Source organism: Coregonus lavaretus (assembly GCF_964263955.1).
Source record: "Coregonus lavaretus genome assembly, chromosome: 11".
In the NCBI taxonomy this organism is placed as follows: Eukaryota; Metazoa; Chordata; class Actinopteri; order Salmoniformes; family Salmonidae; genus Coregonus; species Coregonus lavaretus.
The window spans coordinates 50,735,490-50,752,885 of NC_139998.1; the positions used below are offsets into that span (position 1 = coordinate 50,735,490).

At 41.8% G+C, this 17,396-nt stretch overlaps 1 protein-coding gene across 1 annotated transcript; it reads right to left on the reverse strand.

Annotated features, from left to right (window-relative positions):
* Positions 1–3,792: 3,792 nt before the first annotated feature.
* On the reverse strand, positions 3,793–16,799 carry dio1 (iodothyronine deiodinase 1; the record flags this gene model as incomplete). Its single annotated transcript, XM_084172094.1, is given in 5 exon segments — positions 3,793–3,849; positions 4,287–4,367; positions 4,371–4,426; positions 15,993–16,165; positions 16,777–16,799. Coding segments are annotated over 5 exon segments (390 nt in total).
* Positions 16,800–17,396: the final 597 nt, after the last annotated feature.

Genomic DNA, 17,396 nt, shown 5'->3' on the forward strand with positions numbered 1-17,396 from the left:
CCATAGCTGTAGGGACTGGGGGATAATGTGTCATTAGCTGTAGGAATTGGGGGATAATTTGTCATTAGCTTCACATTGCCATCTGGTGGTCTATGTAGAGTTCCATATAGCTCTCTCCTATTCAATTATTTCAGATTAGCTAAGGGGGGAAACAGTTTGGAGGGAAGGAAACGTTTTTTCCCCCTGATTGGAAATGTCTAACAGACATCTAGCATGTTGGCTCCTGCCCGACAATAGGAACTAGGCCTGAACTGCTCCAGTGAATCCAGTGGTTGTTCTCACAGTCTGAATCCCAAATGGCACCCTATTCGATTTTTGTAAGCGGGGCCATTTACATTGTGCCTTTTTATATATATGTGTGTGTTTATGTCTTCCGAGTTGAGGCTTTCATAGGGATAACATACACTGCATGCAGATTATTTACTTTTCTTATAAAACAGGTGGACATGTCTGGGCTAAAGTTCCTGCTGTCTTTGTTCTGTTTATGTGGTCTTGGTTGCGTTCCAGGCAGACTACACTGCAGACGTTGCATCAACCATGATGTATTTAGCTGATATGTTAAATACCTATCCAGGCTTTATTAGATCTTGCAGGAGTCTGCAATGTAGTCAGCCAGGAACGTGGCCATTCTCTCTTTTTTTTTTACTACTGGGGTGGTGACCTGTTCAATAACAAAAAGGGGTGAGGCACGGTCTGCGTTCCATGTAGTGCACTATATAGGGAATAGGGTGCCATTTGGGACAGGTTCAAGGTGAAGCGCAGTACTACAAGTCATGTGATGATGTGCAGATAGATTGAGAAGAAAAACAACTTCCCTATTTTACGTCTCAGCTTCTGCTACAGCAGGAAGTCAATCATCTCTATTCAGGCTACTTGTGAGTAATCTGAAAAATCAATCATATCATGAAAACATAAACAATTAAACTAGATTAACAACGATCCCAAGGGCAATATCTATTCATGAAGAGTTATTAATAAACAGGAATATCATCACAACACGCTCTAAATGCTCCTAAATTATTTAGCAAAAAAATACTTTCAATTCATCAAGTTACAATGGCCAGAGGTTTTCACTGTAATGATCATGTAAAAAGCAGTTGCATGCCAAAGTAAATATGAACATTCAAGTTTCAATGTCACCTGCACAAGTACAGTGAAATGCATTTCTTGCAGGTGCTAAACCCAACGCAGTAATCAATATGATACTAAAATAACATAAGGTGGAGCAAAAACACATGAGAAATATAAATAAGAACAGGAGAATGTAAGAAGCTATATACAGGGTCAGTTCCAGGGTCAGTAGCTATATACAGGGTCAGTTCCAGGGTCAGTAGCTATATACAGGGTCAGTTCCAGGGTCAGTAGCTACAGTGGGGAGAACAAGTATTTGATACACTGCCTATTTTGCAGGTTTTCCTACTTACAAAGCATGTGGAGGTCTGTAATTTGTATCATAGGTACACTTCAACTGTGAGAGACGGAATCTAAAACAAAAATCCAGAAAATCACATTGTATGATTTTTAAGTAATTAATTTGCATTTTATTGCATGACATAAGTATTTGATCACCTACCAACCAGTAAGAATTCCGGCTCTCACAGACCTGTTAGTTTTTCTTTAAGAAGCCCTCCTGTTCTCCACTCATTACCTGTATTAACTGCACCTGTTTGAACTCGTTACCTGTATAAAAGACACCTGTCCACACACTCAATCAAACAGACTCCAACCTCTCCACAATGGCCAAGACCAGAGAGCTGTGTAAGGACATCAGGGATAAAATTGTAGACCTGCACAAGGCTGGGATGGGCTACAGGACAATAGGCAAGCAGCTTGGTGAGAAGGCAACAACTGTTGGAGCAATTATTAGAAAATGGAAGAAGTTCAAGATGATGGTCAATCACCCTCGGTCTGGGGCTCCATGCAAGTTCTCACCTCGTGGGGCATCAATGATCATGAGGAAGGTGAGGGATCAGCCCAGAACTACACGGCAGGACCTGGTCAATGACCTGAAGAGAGCTGGGACCACAGTCTCAAAGAAAACCATTAGTAACACACTACGCCGTCATGGATTAAAATCCTGTAGCGCACGCAAGGTCCCCCTGCTCAAGCCAGCTCATGTCCAGGCCCATCTGAAGTTTGCCAATGACCATCTGGATGATCCAGAGGAGGAATGGGAGAAGGTCATGTGGTCTGATGAGACAAAAATAGAGCTTTTTGGTCTAAACTCCACTCGCCGTGTTTGGAGGAATAAGAAGGATGAGTACAACCCCAAGAACACCATCCCAACCGTGAAGCATGGAGGTGGAAACATCATTCTTTGGGGATGCTTTTCTGCAAAGGGGACAGGACGACTGCACCGTATTGAGGGGAGGATGGATGGGGCCATGTATCGCGAGATCTTGGCCAACAACCTCCTTCCCTCAGTAAGAGCATTGAAGATGGGTCGTGGCTGGGTCTTCCAGCATGACAACGACCCGAAACACACAGCCAGGGCAACTAAGGAGTGGCTCCGTAAGAAGCATCTCAAGGTCCTGGAGTGGCCTAACAGGTCTCCAGACCTGAACCCAATAGAAAATCTTTGGAGGGAGCTGAAAGTCCGTATTGCCCAGCGACAGCCCCGAAACCTGGATCTGGAGAAGGTCTGTATGGAGGAGTGGGCCAAAATCCCTGCTGCAGTGTGTGCAAACCTGGTCAAGACCTACAGGAAACGTATGATCTCTGTAATTGCAAACAAAGGTTTCTGTACCAAATATTAAGTTCTGCTTTTCTGATATATCAAATACTTATGTCATGCAATAAAATGCAAATTAATTACTTAAAAATCATACAATATGATTTTCCGGATTTTTGTTTTAGATTCCGTCTCTCACAGTTGAAGTGTACCTATGATAAAAATTACAGACCTCTACATGCTTTGTAAGTAGGAAAACCTGCAAAATCGGCAGTGTATCAAATACTTGTTCTCCCCACTGTATATACAGGGGCAGTTCCAATACCATATTTACAATGTGCAGGGACACTGGAGTGATAGAGGCAGATATGTATAGGGGTAAGGTGACTAGGCATCAGAATGTATGATAAACAGAGTAGCAACAGCGTAAATGAAGATTGTATGTGAGTGTGTGTGTGTGTAGAGTCGGTATAGATGTGTGTGCATGTTATGTGTGTGTTGGAATGTCAGTGTGTGTGAGTGTGTAGGGCCCTGTGAGTGTGCATGGACGTCCAACTCAGATAGTCAGTGTAGCCATTTTGTTAGCTATTTAGCAGTCTCATGGCATGGGGATAGAAGCTGTTCAGGAGCCTGTTGGTGTCAGACTTGATGCACCGGTACCGCTTGCCATGAGGAAGCAGAGAGAACAGTTTATGGCGTGGGTGGCTGGAGTCTTTAACGATTTTCGGGCCTTCCTTTCACATCACCTAATAGACAATGTATCAAGGGAATGGTTACAGATATGCCAGTGCAATCGCTGTATGGCTATCACACATCCAATAGGCTTACTTTTGAGAAAATCTTCATGTTATGCAAAATACAAGATCCAGTGCGAATATATATAAATAATATACCACAGGGCTTGTTTCACATTCAGCCATTCAAAGGTATGATATTGTGATATTATAATTCTGTAATTACAATGTAATAAATCTGACCTGAACCTGGTTAAAATGGTTAAAATAGTACATGAATTAACATCCTCCTATACTTCCTATGAACACTTCCTGGTTTGACCAACACACCCATCCTGATTGGAGGGTCTCTCCATGTGGTTACAGAGGTTTGATCTGTATCCATCACTAACAGACACAGAGAAAGTCTCCAAACTCAAAGGTGGACAATGGGATCCCATTACGCTGAATCACACAAACAATATGGGCAACAACAAAAAGTTTACATAACAAAATATTTACTGGTGAACTCCGAACTGTATTTCTCAACAGCAACAGATGTTCCTTTCTCTAATAAGGCAAAAGAGCACAGGTCTCATAAGACTTTCTCTCTATGGTTATACCTGTGTAACAGCATGTCAACACTCTTGGCTGTGTTCCAAATATCCTTTCCCTAATTCTGGAAAACGACTGAGTCAAGATGTGTGCGTGTGAGGCAGAAAGCAAAGAATGCTTTGGTTCCAAAAAAAGAGGTGCACCTAGATTTCTCTTTATCATCTCTCCTCTGCACGCCACCAGTTTTGCGTATGCAGCAAACATTACATTTGCACTGTCTAGTCTTTTTACTATCTCCTTATTTCTTATGTCTTAACCTAACTCTTAACTTTCTTAACTCTCCTTACCTTATAAATGACCTTTCCTGCCTTCAGCACATAAAGCCTCTCTGGAATAGCACCATATTTAGTAGCTGCGGTGTCGGTCATTTAATCCACTACGATGGGGCACAGGGGGTCCTCTTTGACCAGGAACTGTGCTGCAGATGCTGCAGAAGGATTACTGTTATACTATTCCAGGTATTCCTTAAAGAGGTAGGGTTTCAAGTGTCTCCGGAAGGTGGTCAGTGACTCCGCTGTCCTGGCGTCGTGGGGGAGCTTGTTCCACCTTCAGCACATAAAGCCTCTTTGTGTATATATATACAATAGAAAGTTTAATACAACCGATTGCACTCAATGAGCTGTATTAGGACATAAGTAATTAGGAAAACGCTCATCCAGAGGCAGCGCTCCTAGTGGCCGGGGACTTTAATGCAGGGAAACTTAAATCCGTTCTACCAGCATGTTAAATGTGCAACCAGAGGGAAAGAAAACTCTAGACCACCTTTACTCCACACACAGAGATGCGTACAAAGCTCTCCCTCGCCCTCCATTTGGCAAATCTGACCATAACTCTATCCTCTTGATTCCTGCTTATAAGCAAAAACTAAAGCAGGAAGTACCAGTGACTCGGTTAATAAGGAAGTGGTCAGATGATGCAGATACTAAGCTATAGGACTGTTTTGCTAGCACAGACTGGAATATGTTCCGGGATTCTTCCGATAGCATTGAGGAGTACACCACATCAGTCACTGGCTTCATCAACAAGTGCATCGATGACGTCGTCCCCACAGTGACCGTACGTACAGTCTGGTTCATCCTTGGGAGCAATTTCCAAACGCCTGAACGTACCACGTTCATCTGTACAAACAATAGTACACAAGTATAAACACCATGGGACCACGCAGCCGTCATACCTCTCAGGAAGGAGACACGTTCTGTCTCCTAGAGATGAATGTACTTTGGTGCGAAAAGTGCAAATCAATCCCAGAACAACAGCAAAGGACCTTGTGAAGATGCTGGAGGAAACAGGTACAAAAGTATCTATATCCACAGTAAAACTAGTCCTATATTGACATAATCTGAAAGGCCGCTCAGCAAGGAAGAAGCCACTGCTCCAAAACCGCCATAAAAAAGCCAGACTACGGTTTGCAAGTGCACATGGGGACAAAGATTGTACTTTTTGGAGAAATGTCCTTTGGTCTGATGAAACAAAAATATAACTGTTTGGCCATAATGACCATCGTTATATTTGGAGGAAAAAGGGGAATGCTTGCAAGCCTAAGAACACCATCCCAACCGTGAAACACGGGGGTGGCAGCATCATGCTATGGGGGTGCTTTGCTGCAGGAGGGACTGGTGCACCTCACAAAATAGAATGCTGTGGATATATTGAAGTAACATCTCAAGACATCAGTCAGGAAGTTAAAGCTTGGTCGCAAATGGGTCTTCCAAATGGACAATGACCCCAAGCATACTTCCAAAGTTGTGTTAAAATGGCTTAAGGACAACAAAGTCAAGGTATTGGAGTGGCCATTACAAAGCCCTGACCTCAATCCTATAGAAAATGTGTGGGCAGAACTGAAAAAGCGTGTGCGAGCAAGGAGGCCTACAAACCTGACTCAGTTACACCAGCTCTGTCAGGAGGAATGGGCCAAAATTCACCCAACTTATTGTGGGAAGCTTGTGGAAGGCTACCCGAAACGTTTGACCCAAGTTAAACTATTTAATGGCAATGCTACCAAATACTAATTGAGTGTATGTAAACTTCTGACCCACTGGGAATGTGATGAAAGAAATAAAAGCTGAAATAAATCATTCTCTCTACTATTATTCTGACATTTCATATTCTTAAAATAAAGTGGTGATCCTAACTGACCTAAGACAGGGAATTTGTACTAGGCTTAAATGTCTGGAATTGTGAAAAACTGAGTTTAAATGTATTTGGCTAATGTATATGCAAACTTCCGACTTCAACTGTACATACCCCAACCAGAAGTCATGGATTGCAGGCAACATCCGCACTGAGCTAAAGGGTAGAGCTGCCGCTTTCAAGGAGCGGGACTCTAACCCGGACGCTTATAAGAAATCCCACTATGCCCTCTGACAAACCATCAAACAGGCAAAGAGTCAATACAGGACTAAGATTGAATCATACTACACCGGCTCTGACACTTGTCGGATGTGGCATGGCTTGAAAACTATTACAGACTACAAAGGGAAGCACAGCCGCGAGCTGCCCAGTGACACAAACCTACCAGATGAGCTAAATCACTTCTATGCTCGCTTCGAGGCAAGCAACACTGAAGCATGCATGAGAGTATCAGCTGTTCCGGATGACTATGTGATCACACTCTCCGTAGCCGATGTAAGTAAGACTTTTAAGCAGGTCAACATTTACAAGGCCGCAGGGCCAGATGGATTACCAGGACGTGTACGCCGAGCATCCACTGATCAACTGGCAAGTGTCTTCACTGACATTTTCAACATGACCCTGACTGAGTCTGTAATACCAACATGTTTCAAGCAGACCACCATAGTCCCTGTGCCCAAGAACACTAAGATAACCTGCCTAAATGACTACTGACCCGTAGCACTCACATCTGTAGCCATGAAGTGCTTTGAAAGGCTGGTCATGGCTCACATCAACACCATTATCCCAGATACCCACTCCAATTTGCATACCGCCCCAACAGATCCACAGATGATGCAATCTCTATTGCACTCCACACTGCCCTTTCCCACCTGGTCAAGAGGAACACCTATGTGAGAATGCTATTCATTGACTACAGCTCAGCGTTCAACACCATAGTGCCCTCAAAGCACATCACTAAGCTAAGGACCCTGGGACTAAACACCTCCCTCTGCAATTGGATCCTGGACTTCCTGATGGGCCGTCCCCCATGTTGTAAGGGTAGGTAACAACACATATGCCACGCTGATCCTCAACACGGGGGCACCTCAGGGGTGCGTGCTCAGTCCCCTCCTGTACTCCCTGTTCACCCATGACTGCACGGCCAGGCACAACTGCAACACCATCATTAAGTTTGCCGACGACACAACAGTGGTAGGCCTGATCACCGACAACGATGAGACAGCCTATAGGGAGGAGGTCAGAGACCTGGCCGTGTGGTGCCAGGATAATAACCTCTCCCTCAACATGATCAAGACAAAGGAGAGGATTGTGGACTAAAGGAAAAAAAAGAGGACTGAGCACGCCCCCATTCTCATCGACGGGGCTGTAGTGGAACAGGTTGAGAGCTTCAAGTTCCTTGGTGTCCACATCACCAACAAACTATTATGGTCCAAACACACCAAGACAGTCGTGAAGAGGGCACGGCAAAGCCTATTCCCCCACATGAGACTGAAAAGATTTGGCATAGGTCCTCAGATCCTCAAAAAGTTCTACAGCTGCACCATCGAGAGCATCCTGACTGGTTGCATCACCGCCTGGTATGGCAACTGCTCAGCCTCTGACCGCAAGGCACTACAGAGGGTAGTGCGTACGGCCCAATACATCACTAGGGCCAAGCTTCCTGCCATCCAGGACCTCTATACCAGGCAGTGTCAGAGGAAGGCCCTAAAAATTATCAAAGACTCCAGCCACCCTAGTCATAGACTGTTCTCTCTGCTACCGCACGGCAAGCGACACCTCTAGAGCGCCAAGTCTAGGTCCAAAAGGCTTCTTAACAACTTCTACTCCCAAGCCATAAGACTCCTGAACAGCTAATCATGGCTACCTGGACTATTTGCAACCCACCCCCCTCTTTTGCGCTGCTGCTACTCTGTTTATTATTTATGCATAGTCACTTTAACTCTACCCACATATACATATTACCTCAACTAACCGGTGCCCCCGCACATTGACTCTGTACCGGTACCCCCTGTATATAGCCTCCCTACTGTTATTTTATTTCACTGCTGCTCTTTAATTTTTTTATTAACACTTGTTTTATTTTCTTAAAAACTGCATTGTTGGTTAAGGGCTTGTAAGTAAGCATTTCACTGTAATGTCTACACCTGTTGTATTCGGCGCATGTGGCAAATAACATTTGATTCGATTTGATTATAAAAAAGCCACAATCCCTTATTCTGATTTTTTTTTTTTGTCATTTCGCAGACGCTCTTATCCAGAGCGATTTACAGATTTGTTTTATAATATAATTTCTCCAGGTTTAGGCTGGATTATGTGGGGATCTATTTTCTTATAACTAGATGTGATGCCTAGCTTAGAAAGAATGCATTAATGATTAAACATAATAGGTTTGTACTGTACTGATATAAATTGTTTAACATAACAAGCTGTGATTCATGTGAGGAATGTTAGGGAGTAGGGTGAGACAGACTTGTGATTCTCACAGACACATACACACTGCCTCTTTGTTAAACCGCGCTCAAGGACATGTGTTCTGTTACAGTGGAGAGGAACAGACTATGTCTGAAGTTGCAAAACAACTAAACACCTGGCAACAGTGAAGCGCCAAGGGACTGGGACCAGCCTGTGCACCAACGATAGGCTGAGTAAGTCTAAACCACGCTCAGTCTCTACTCTGATTGGCCAGCAGGGAGCGGGAACTATCTCTGTCAGAGTATTTGGAGAAGAACTTAGAACAATGGATCAGTTCTCTGTCTTCCCTGCGTGGTATTTCAGTGGACCCGTATATACGAACATCATATTTACCATTGAAGTGTTTTGCATTAATTAAAATACTAGTCTATTTTAGAAGACGTGTATTGACCTCTTTTGTTCCTAATACCAGATTTGAATTGACGCAACTTAACAATTGGTGACCCCGACGTGATCTGGTAGAAGGGACTTCACTGGGTATTGTCCGGCCCATTGGACATCTCTGTCATTGGACGGTGTGTTTCACAAAGAGTCCGGACTACTAAAAACAGGTAAGCAGACACCTATTGTTATATAACTAAAGTTCTGCACATTGGCTTTATCCAAATTAATTTTGTGAAACACCTGTTTGATGTAAGTGAACTAAATTATGAAACTATTATGAGTAGATAAGCACAATATTGTGACATGCAAACCTGTGGTGAATGTGATGTTAAACCATGGTACCATAGAGTATTTGTTCTACCGGCAAGGTCCGTAACTGCGGGGGTACGGCTAGGTTCGGAGAAAATACTGAAATCTATCGGCAAGGTCCGTAACTGCGAGGGTACGGCTAGGTTCGAAGATACAGGGAATAATTGACTTAAGTAATTGCTATCGGCAAGGTTCGTAACTACGTGGGTACGGCTAGGTTCGAAGAATTACACCGGCAAGGTCCGTAACTTCGAGGGTACGGCTAGGTTCGGGAAATTTTAGATAGTGTTGCGCTATCGGCAAGGTCCGTAACTAGTACGGCTAGGATCGTAGGAGCACTTTAAAGTACACTATAGTGTTGCGCTTCGGCAGGGAGCTGTACTTGGGGGTACCGCCCAGATCGGAGGAGCACTTTAAAGTATAGGGTGTCGTATGCATGAGAGTGTGAATGATCCCAGTGTAATAAAAGAGTGTTTGCAGACAAAATAAAAGAGGGAATGCGGGTTACTAAAATTAATAAACCTGTATACCTTGATAGAAAACTAATTAGGAATTAAAGACGTCTGTGGCTGTCCAAACTGTATAATTTGTGAATAACTGTTGGGTTTGTGGTTGCTTAAACCGTATAACCCGTTAATAACAATTGGGAACATAAAGGTAAAATAATGAATAACTAGTATGACTAAACTGAAACGTTTGAACTGATATAATTGAACTGTAACGTTTGATGTTTGACATAGCATAATACTGGTTTTAAATAATTAAATTGAAGCTATTTGGTTTATTATTTAATTTAACGGTTGATGTTTGACCCTGCAAAATACTGGTTAAATAATTAGACTGAAATAATTAGGTTTATCATTGAAATATAAGGTAGAGAATATTTACATTTGCATTTTTGGTCATTTAGCAGACGCTCTTTTCCAGAGCGACTTGCAGGAGCAATTGGGGTTGGGTGCCTTGCTCGAGGGCACATCGGCAGATTTTTCGCCTGGTCGGCTTGGGGATTGGAACCGGCGACCTCTCGGTTGCTGGCACGGTGCTCTTGGTTACTGGGCTACCTGCCGCCCCATATGAGTTTAAGGTTGTGCCGTTGTTTGATCATGTGATGGGGTTTGATGGGTGATCGGACCATCGGACCATGGTTATGGAAGTAATGTATAAATAGTGGAGAGCCAATAGGGGGCTCCATTGAACTATTATGTTTTGTTTGGCATTTCGGTGGCATAAGGTGAGGTCTGTGTGTATGAGTGAATTCGGCGGCTGGTATGGGTGAAGGGAGAGAGAGCATTATTTTGTGTTACTGAATGAGGTGAGAGTTAAATTACTGAGAATAGAGAAGTATTATGGACACTCCGTAATAAATAAACTGAACCAAACATGACGTTACTACAGCAATAGAGGATGGTTAATGTTGTTACGTTAGTTTTTAAACCCGATGATAGAGGTAAATGCAGAACGCTGTTTGAGAGTGTGTTTTATTTTTGCTACTAGGGGATTTAGCGTTTGAGATGAAAGGGCTGGCTAGTAGGGAGTGATGACGTGGCTGGTTGTGCGACATGGAAGTGGTTGTTTGGCGTGCTTTGAAAGCATCGCGGAATGTGTGGGGTGACTGGCAATGTATGGAGAGGGTCCCTGGTTCGAACACAGGTAGGGACAGTGGGTAAAGCTTTCGCATTGGGGCTATAGACCTAGATTACTATGTGGATTGAGAAATGTGAAAGGTTGAATTAGATAGCTTAAGTAGAAGTATTCTAGAAAGGTCTATGAAAATATGTTACAAGGTCCCCGCGCCTTCCCCGTAGTTCAAAAATGATAGGGATATGAATTAAATGTGTGCTGGTAAATTATAGCCAGTATTTGTTTTATTAATTAGGGCCTAATCAGAGAGAACAGTTAAAGAAATTGAATAGCGAACTGAAATGGCGATAGAGCTGTGAAAATTGAGTTGAGGACAAAGGAGAATAATTTATGGCTCTGGTCAGCGAAAAAAAAATAGAGACAGTCAAGCGAGTTGGGTTGAGCTGTGGGATTTCAAGTAGAGGTCTAGATACTTGACTGAAAGGCAGTGCTTTGATCAATTCTAATTGTTATTACTTTATTCGATAGGTTGCTTAACACCAGTGGTGTATGCAAATAGTTGGTAAATTTTAGAACGATAATTTATTTTTGTTACGGGGACCAGGGGATGCAAGTGGCTTTGGCTGTTGTGCTGGGGGAATAGCGCCAGCCTGTGGTGGGTTCTGGATTTGTTAAATAAACAAACTTATATTTTAAACTAAAGTAATGCAATAGGCTACAATTATAACATTATCACAAAAAGGCACAATTTAATGAGAAATAGTTATTACAATTATTATTAATAGTTATTACAGTTATTATAATTGATCCAGTAATGATAGGAGGATAGTAGAGGAAAGGCAAGGGATTAAATCTCATTTAGGGAAAGAAGAAGAGTATGAAGATATATTAGGGAGAAAATACCATTAACTGAGAGAACATTTGATGTAACCGTGATTGAATTGGCTAAAAAATGAAATATGACATTTACAGGGGGGACAGGAACAATAGAAGGGGAGACAGATTTTCCTAGGGGGTTGATCAAATAATTGATAATGGATCATTTGAGATGAGATCACATGTAGCAGATTTAGGGTAATCAATTAAATAATCATTGTATACTCGAGAATTTTGAGTGGTTTTATGGATTAGTTATGAGGAACTAGATTGATACAAACAATTATTGATGGGTTAGGACTGGGGATATCTGTATCATGTTTTGTGTGTACTACCATCTTTAGATTATAACCAGGAGAAAGAGATTAGCTTATCTCATTGGAATGTTGCCCAGGGCTAGGGGGAGCAGTAGTGAAGTTAGGCAGTATTTAAGTGGGGCCTGGCTATTTGTGGCTGTTGTTTTTCAAATTGGGTTTTTCAAACAAAAAACAACACACCTAGTATGATGTTTATAAAGCCTTGTTGTTTCATTTTGGGGGGTTTTCAGCAGTTCAAGGGTGATAAGTCTTGGAGGAGCACGCACCGTAAATTTTGTGTAGTTTTTCGGTTTTGGCTGAGTTTGGGGTATATATGATTTCTTATGAGAATGAATGTCATGAGGACTTAATGAACACTTGGGATAAGTAACATTTATGAAATATTTAGAATAATGGTCATGTTTGGTATACTATGGGATGGAACAGTTCGTTGAATAATTTCAATTGCCTCTGAACACCTTCTGGTGTTAATTAATCATCCACACTAGTAAATTCTAGAGGACTTTAAGATAGTTTATTTTACTAAGTTGAGGGTAATTTATAATACTGTGAAAAGTGTGAAGAAGATTATAATTTGGTAATAATATATATGATTTGAACCATAAAATAACAGAAGAGAGAGAGAGAGCTTTCCCTGAATGAGGGATACCTGTTGCTAGTCAATTGTACTAATCTTGGATTACTTTTACGGGATAGAAGTAAATTGAGGTATTATCAAATGTTGTCATTTAAATTTCATTTTTAGTATGCTTTAATAAACAACAAGTTGGTATTTGAAACTAAATTAATGGAATGAGCTGCAGTAATCAGAGGAAGGCACAATCTAATGCGAAACAGCTATTACCTAGAACATTTATTTAGTAATGAGATCAGGAAGATAGGAGCAATAAAGAAGCAAGGGACAGTCTCAAAAATAAATAAGGGATGGCAATTGGATGATAAATTACCAATATTAACTAAGTGATTGTTTAGGTAGGTGGTAATATTGACACATGGGCAAAACATGTGTCAAAAGGGGGATGGTAGGATTAAATAATAAATATATACGAAGGAGAGGACAAAATACTAAAAAAAAAAATAATAATAATAATATTTTTAGATACAGTCTAGAAATAAAATAAAAAAAGTCAGAAATAGAAATTGAGAGCTGAACATGTGTGAAGATAGTTTATTAACCACACCCGTATGTCAGAGGTTTTGTGCTCCACAGGTGAACTAAAGGAGAAGGTGACCCACTCTATCTAACCAGGTGACTGGTGAGCATCCAGTCCCTAAAGAAGAAAAACTGGAAGCAGGCCTGTTGGGAAGGGCCCTATCAGGTTATATTGGTCACTGCCTTTGCCATTAGAATAGCTGAAAGAGCCACTTGGGTCAACGTTACCCACTGCAAAAAGGTAGGCCCACATGCCAACACCGTTGAACACACACAGAGTTAAAGAGAAGAACTGGAACCAATAGGGTCTGGGGGTAAACTCTGTTAACGAAGATCCCCTACCCCGACCTTTCATCACTGTGGGGTGTTTATAGAGGTGTGAGTATGGGGTAGTACCAAGCAGAAAGACTGAGGACAGGAGAGGGTTGGCGGTTTTGGGGAATATGGATAACTTGAGTTGCATCATAGTCTCAGCAATGGTCTTGATATGACGACCAACAACGATTTATTGGCTGGACTAGGGATGCAACAGAAGGGATCTTTTGAACAGTTATCCGCCTTCTCACTCTTATGACTTAGTAAAAAGAGGTTGGCTCTAGATCAGGCAGAAAGGGGTGGTGTCTATAGAATGTTAAGCCATTGTTGTATGTTTATCCCTAACAATACCAGTCCTGACTAGTTGGTTTAGATAAACTATCAGCTGAAATGAAGAGCATGGCTGAAATGGAGGGAAACGGACTGTTCTCCTGGTTGGGTGATTGGTTTGGCAAGTATTCAACTATTGGTGGTTACTGGATTTCTGAATCTAGTAGTTGTGTTTCTAATATTAATGTGCTGTACTGCCTGTGTAATTCCTTGTTTGAGAAAGCCTGTTACAGATGTCGTGCATACGGCTGGTATGATACCCCTCCTAGGGGCTCAAGAAGGAGATGCAGACACTGAGATGGGGTTGGCAAAGGATGACCCTTGGTTTGCTATTGGTGAGGTGGTGGAGTGAAACCCTAGAGGGTGTCTAAAGGGGGCCAAAGTTTACTTCCCTGTTTGTGTTTTATGTTTTAATAATCTTGTGTTTTGTGTTCTATTAATCGTGTGTATTATGCTTTATTAATCAAGTTAACCATTGTGAATGTTTATCTTTCCTTATGTGAAGGTTTGAAGTTCCTGGGTGGCTGGTAGCCAACCTAGTACAAGTTGGGTGTAGATGGAAGGACTGAAGGCCTTTTTATTATCATTATTGCCTATTAATAAAAGTGTGATTCTTTTTGTTTATATTGTATTTTAATGAGTGACACCCTAGAGGGTGTCAATAGGGGGAATCCTAAATTTCCCTGAAATTTCTTATTTTGGGTTTTCTTATTTTGGGTTCACACCCAGTGGGTGTGAAAAGGCGGATTGTGGGGATCTATTTTCTTATAACCAGATGTGATGCCTAGCTTAGAAAGAATGCATTAATGATTAAACACATAATAGGTTTGTACTGTACTGATATAAATTGTTTAACATAACAAGCTGTGATTCATGTGAGGAATGTTAGGGAGTAGGGTGAGACAGACTTGTGATTCTCACAGACACATACACACTGCCTCTTTGTTAAACCGCGCTCAAGGACATGTGTTCTGCTACAGTGGAGAGGAACAGACTATGTCTGAAGTTGCAAAACAACTAAACACCTGGCAACAGTGAAGCGCCAAGTGCTGGGACCAGCCTGTGCGCCAACGATAGGCTGAGTAAGTCTAAACCACGCTCAGTCTCTACTCTGATTGGCCAGCAGGGAGCGGGAACTATCTCTGTCAGAGTATTTGGAGAAGAACTTAGAACAATGGATCAGTTCTCTGTCTGCCCTGCGTGGTATTTCAGTGGACCCGTATATATGAACATCATATTTACCATTGAAGTGTTTTGCATTAATTAAAATACTAGTCTATTTTAGAAGACGTGTATTGACCTCTTTTGTTCCTAATACCAGATTTGAATTGACGCAACTTAACAATTACAAAGCCATCATCACATAGTCTGTATGGTTTCGTGCTACTCATTTCACCAATAACCTCATCCCCAGGCTAGGCGGAAATAACCTAACGTAGGAGGCGTAAGAGAATAGCCTGAGCGGAGTTCCTACCTCCGGTTTTCAGGGGAAAAGGAAGCTAGGTTGAAAATAGCTGTATCCCTGAAAAAACGGAACCAAAGATTTTAAAAACTAACCCAAGCTAGACCAGAGCCTGTCGTTTCCAATGGGAGCAAATTAATCATAGTGGGCAGAACAAGCAAGGAGGTAGGCAGAGCCAAGCACGAGCTAGCGAGATCCTATTGGTGTGTTCTAGCATTTATTTGCATATTTCCGTTCGGGAACGCCTACTCTGTGAAGTGCGCGTGTGCAATAACTCAATTCACCTTTGCAGTCCTTCTAAACAACATCCTTTTTTGAAACTTTGGCAAAGGGTAAAGTCTACAAAACGCAGTCCACTCTGTTCTTTACAGATTCTAGTTTTGGAAACAGAAAACTGTATGGAGATCAAATGTTTCATTTGATGAGAAAATTAGCAGAATGTTGGCCAATATCCATCACGCTCCATCTTCTCCCACTGCTGGCCACTGGGCTTCCTCTCATCACCATATTTGGTAGTGAGTGGAAACTCACAACCAGATGCTTCACATTTATACATCTGGTAAAATATCGGGCTCCTTGTGCTATCTGTGCCGGAACATCTGGTTGTTGGCATCTCCGCTAAGGACAAGGTGGAAGTGTCTAAGATTATTTGACCAATGACCACTGGTCCCTCTTGAATGCGCCTCGGCAATGTAGACCACCAGGAAGTCTGCCACATCACTGAAGTCCTTGACGAGTTGCTTGAACTTGTCTGGCAGACAAAAAAGCACAGAATAAATTATAGTAGCCTCGTATTTAGAACGGAAATGATTGAAATTGGCATACTGCAGTATACTTCAGAGTTGTTCCGCCTCAAAGCACATGAAAGAAGAATTAGACACCCACCATCTCAGATTAGTTCTTTATGTTTGACAAGTAGTATGAAGCTGCGGCTTGGAGTATTGTTTAATAATACTATGTCATGTTTTCTCATTGAATTTGGTGATGTTTTTCTCCCCCTTCAGAGAAATTTGCCATTGAAGTAGCTTTCATTTCCCCCCATAAATCAGTGTGAAAGTACAAGGTTGCCCAGGTTTAGTCCAAATAGGATGTTGGTTACTATATTTATTTAATATTATGAATCCTATAAATTGAAATGGACAATTTGGGTGCAATCAATTAGCTTAATTTCTCAAACAAAATAATGTTGCAGGAATGCTTATCTTACCTGTTTCTAACTACAGAAACAATTTCAGAACAATCTGAGATGATGGTTGTCATGACTTGCTGAAAAGAAATGGAAGGACTATGAGCAGTCAACTCACCTTTCAAATACGGGCCGTCTTGCAATCCAATGTAACCACAGGTGAATCGGGAGCCTTGTTGCCCACAAAAGCTTCTTAAGCGAGATCAGTCCACATGTGCCACAATTCATTGACATAAAAGTCGGTCCCCAATCTTCATACTTGAACTTCGGGTTCTGGGTCATCGTTACACTTTCACCCTTTTTTATGATAGTTTTTTTGGTCAAACTTGGTAAAATCAAATTCAGAATTGTCAGAAACATACATTGGATAAGCGCAAAACAACAGAAACGTGCCGTTGACAGATAAATGAACAATTTCCATATTAAAATCATCAATAGCCTATGCGTGCGTGCGACCGACTGGCATCGTTTCCTACTCTATTCTATGGCAGCAGAGTGTAATATATTAAAACAAACACTCTCCAAAGACGCTAGATAAAGCTACACATTTCACAAGCTAGTTTTTCTTGGAGCAGGGACGTGGTATCGTATCTGAAGATTATGCCTTTGTTAAATGTTTTTCATGACGAAATGGAATGTTGGTTGTTCAGGTCTGAAGGGGGGGATGTTTTATGATGTTATTTGAAATGTGCCGCTTGGAGGGTGACGCCCGAGGGGAGACTGGTGATTGGCCAGAAGAGGGGGTAACCCTTATTTTGGTAGTGTCTATATAAGAAGGGTTTTGGACAATAAACCCCAGAGTGGTTATTATAATTCGAGGCAACTACTCTCCAGACGACGCGTGTCTGTAATTTATGCTGTAACCTCGTGGTATGAATA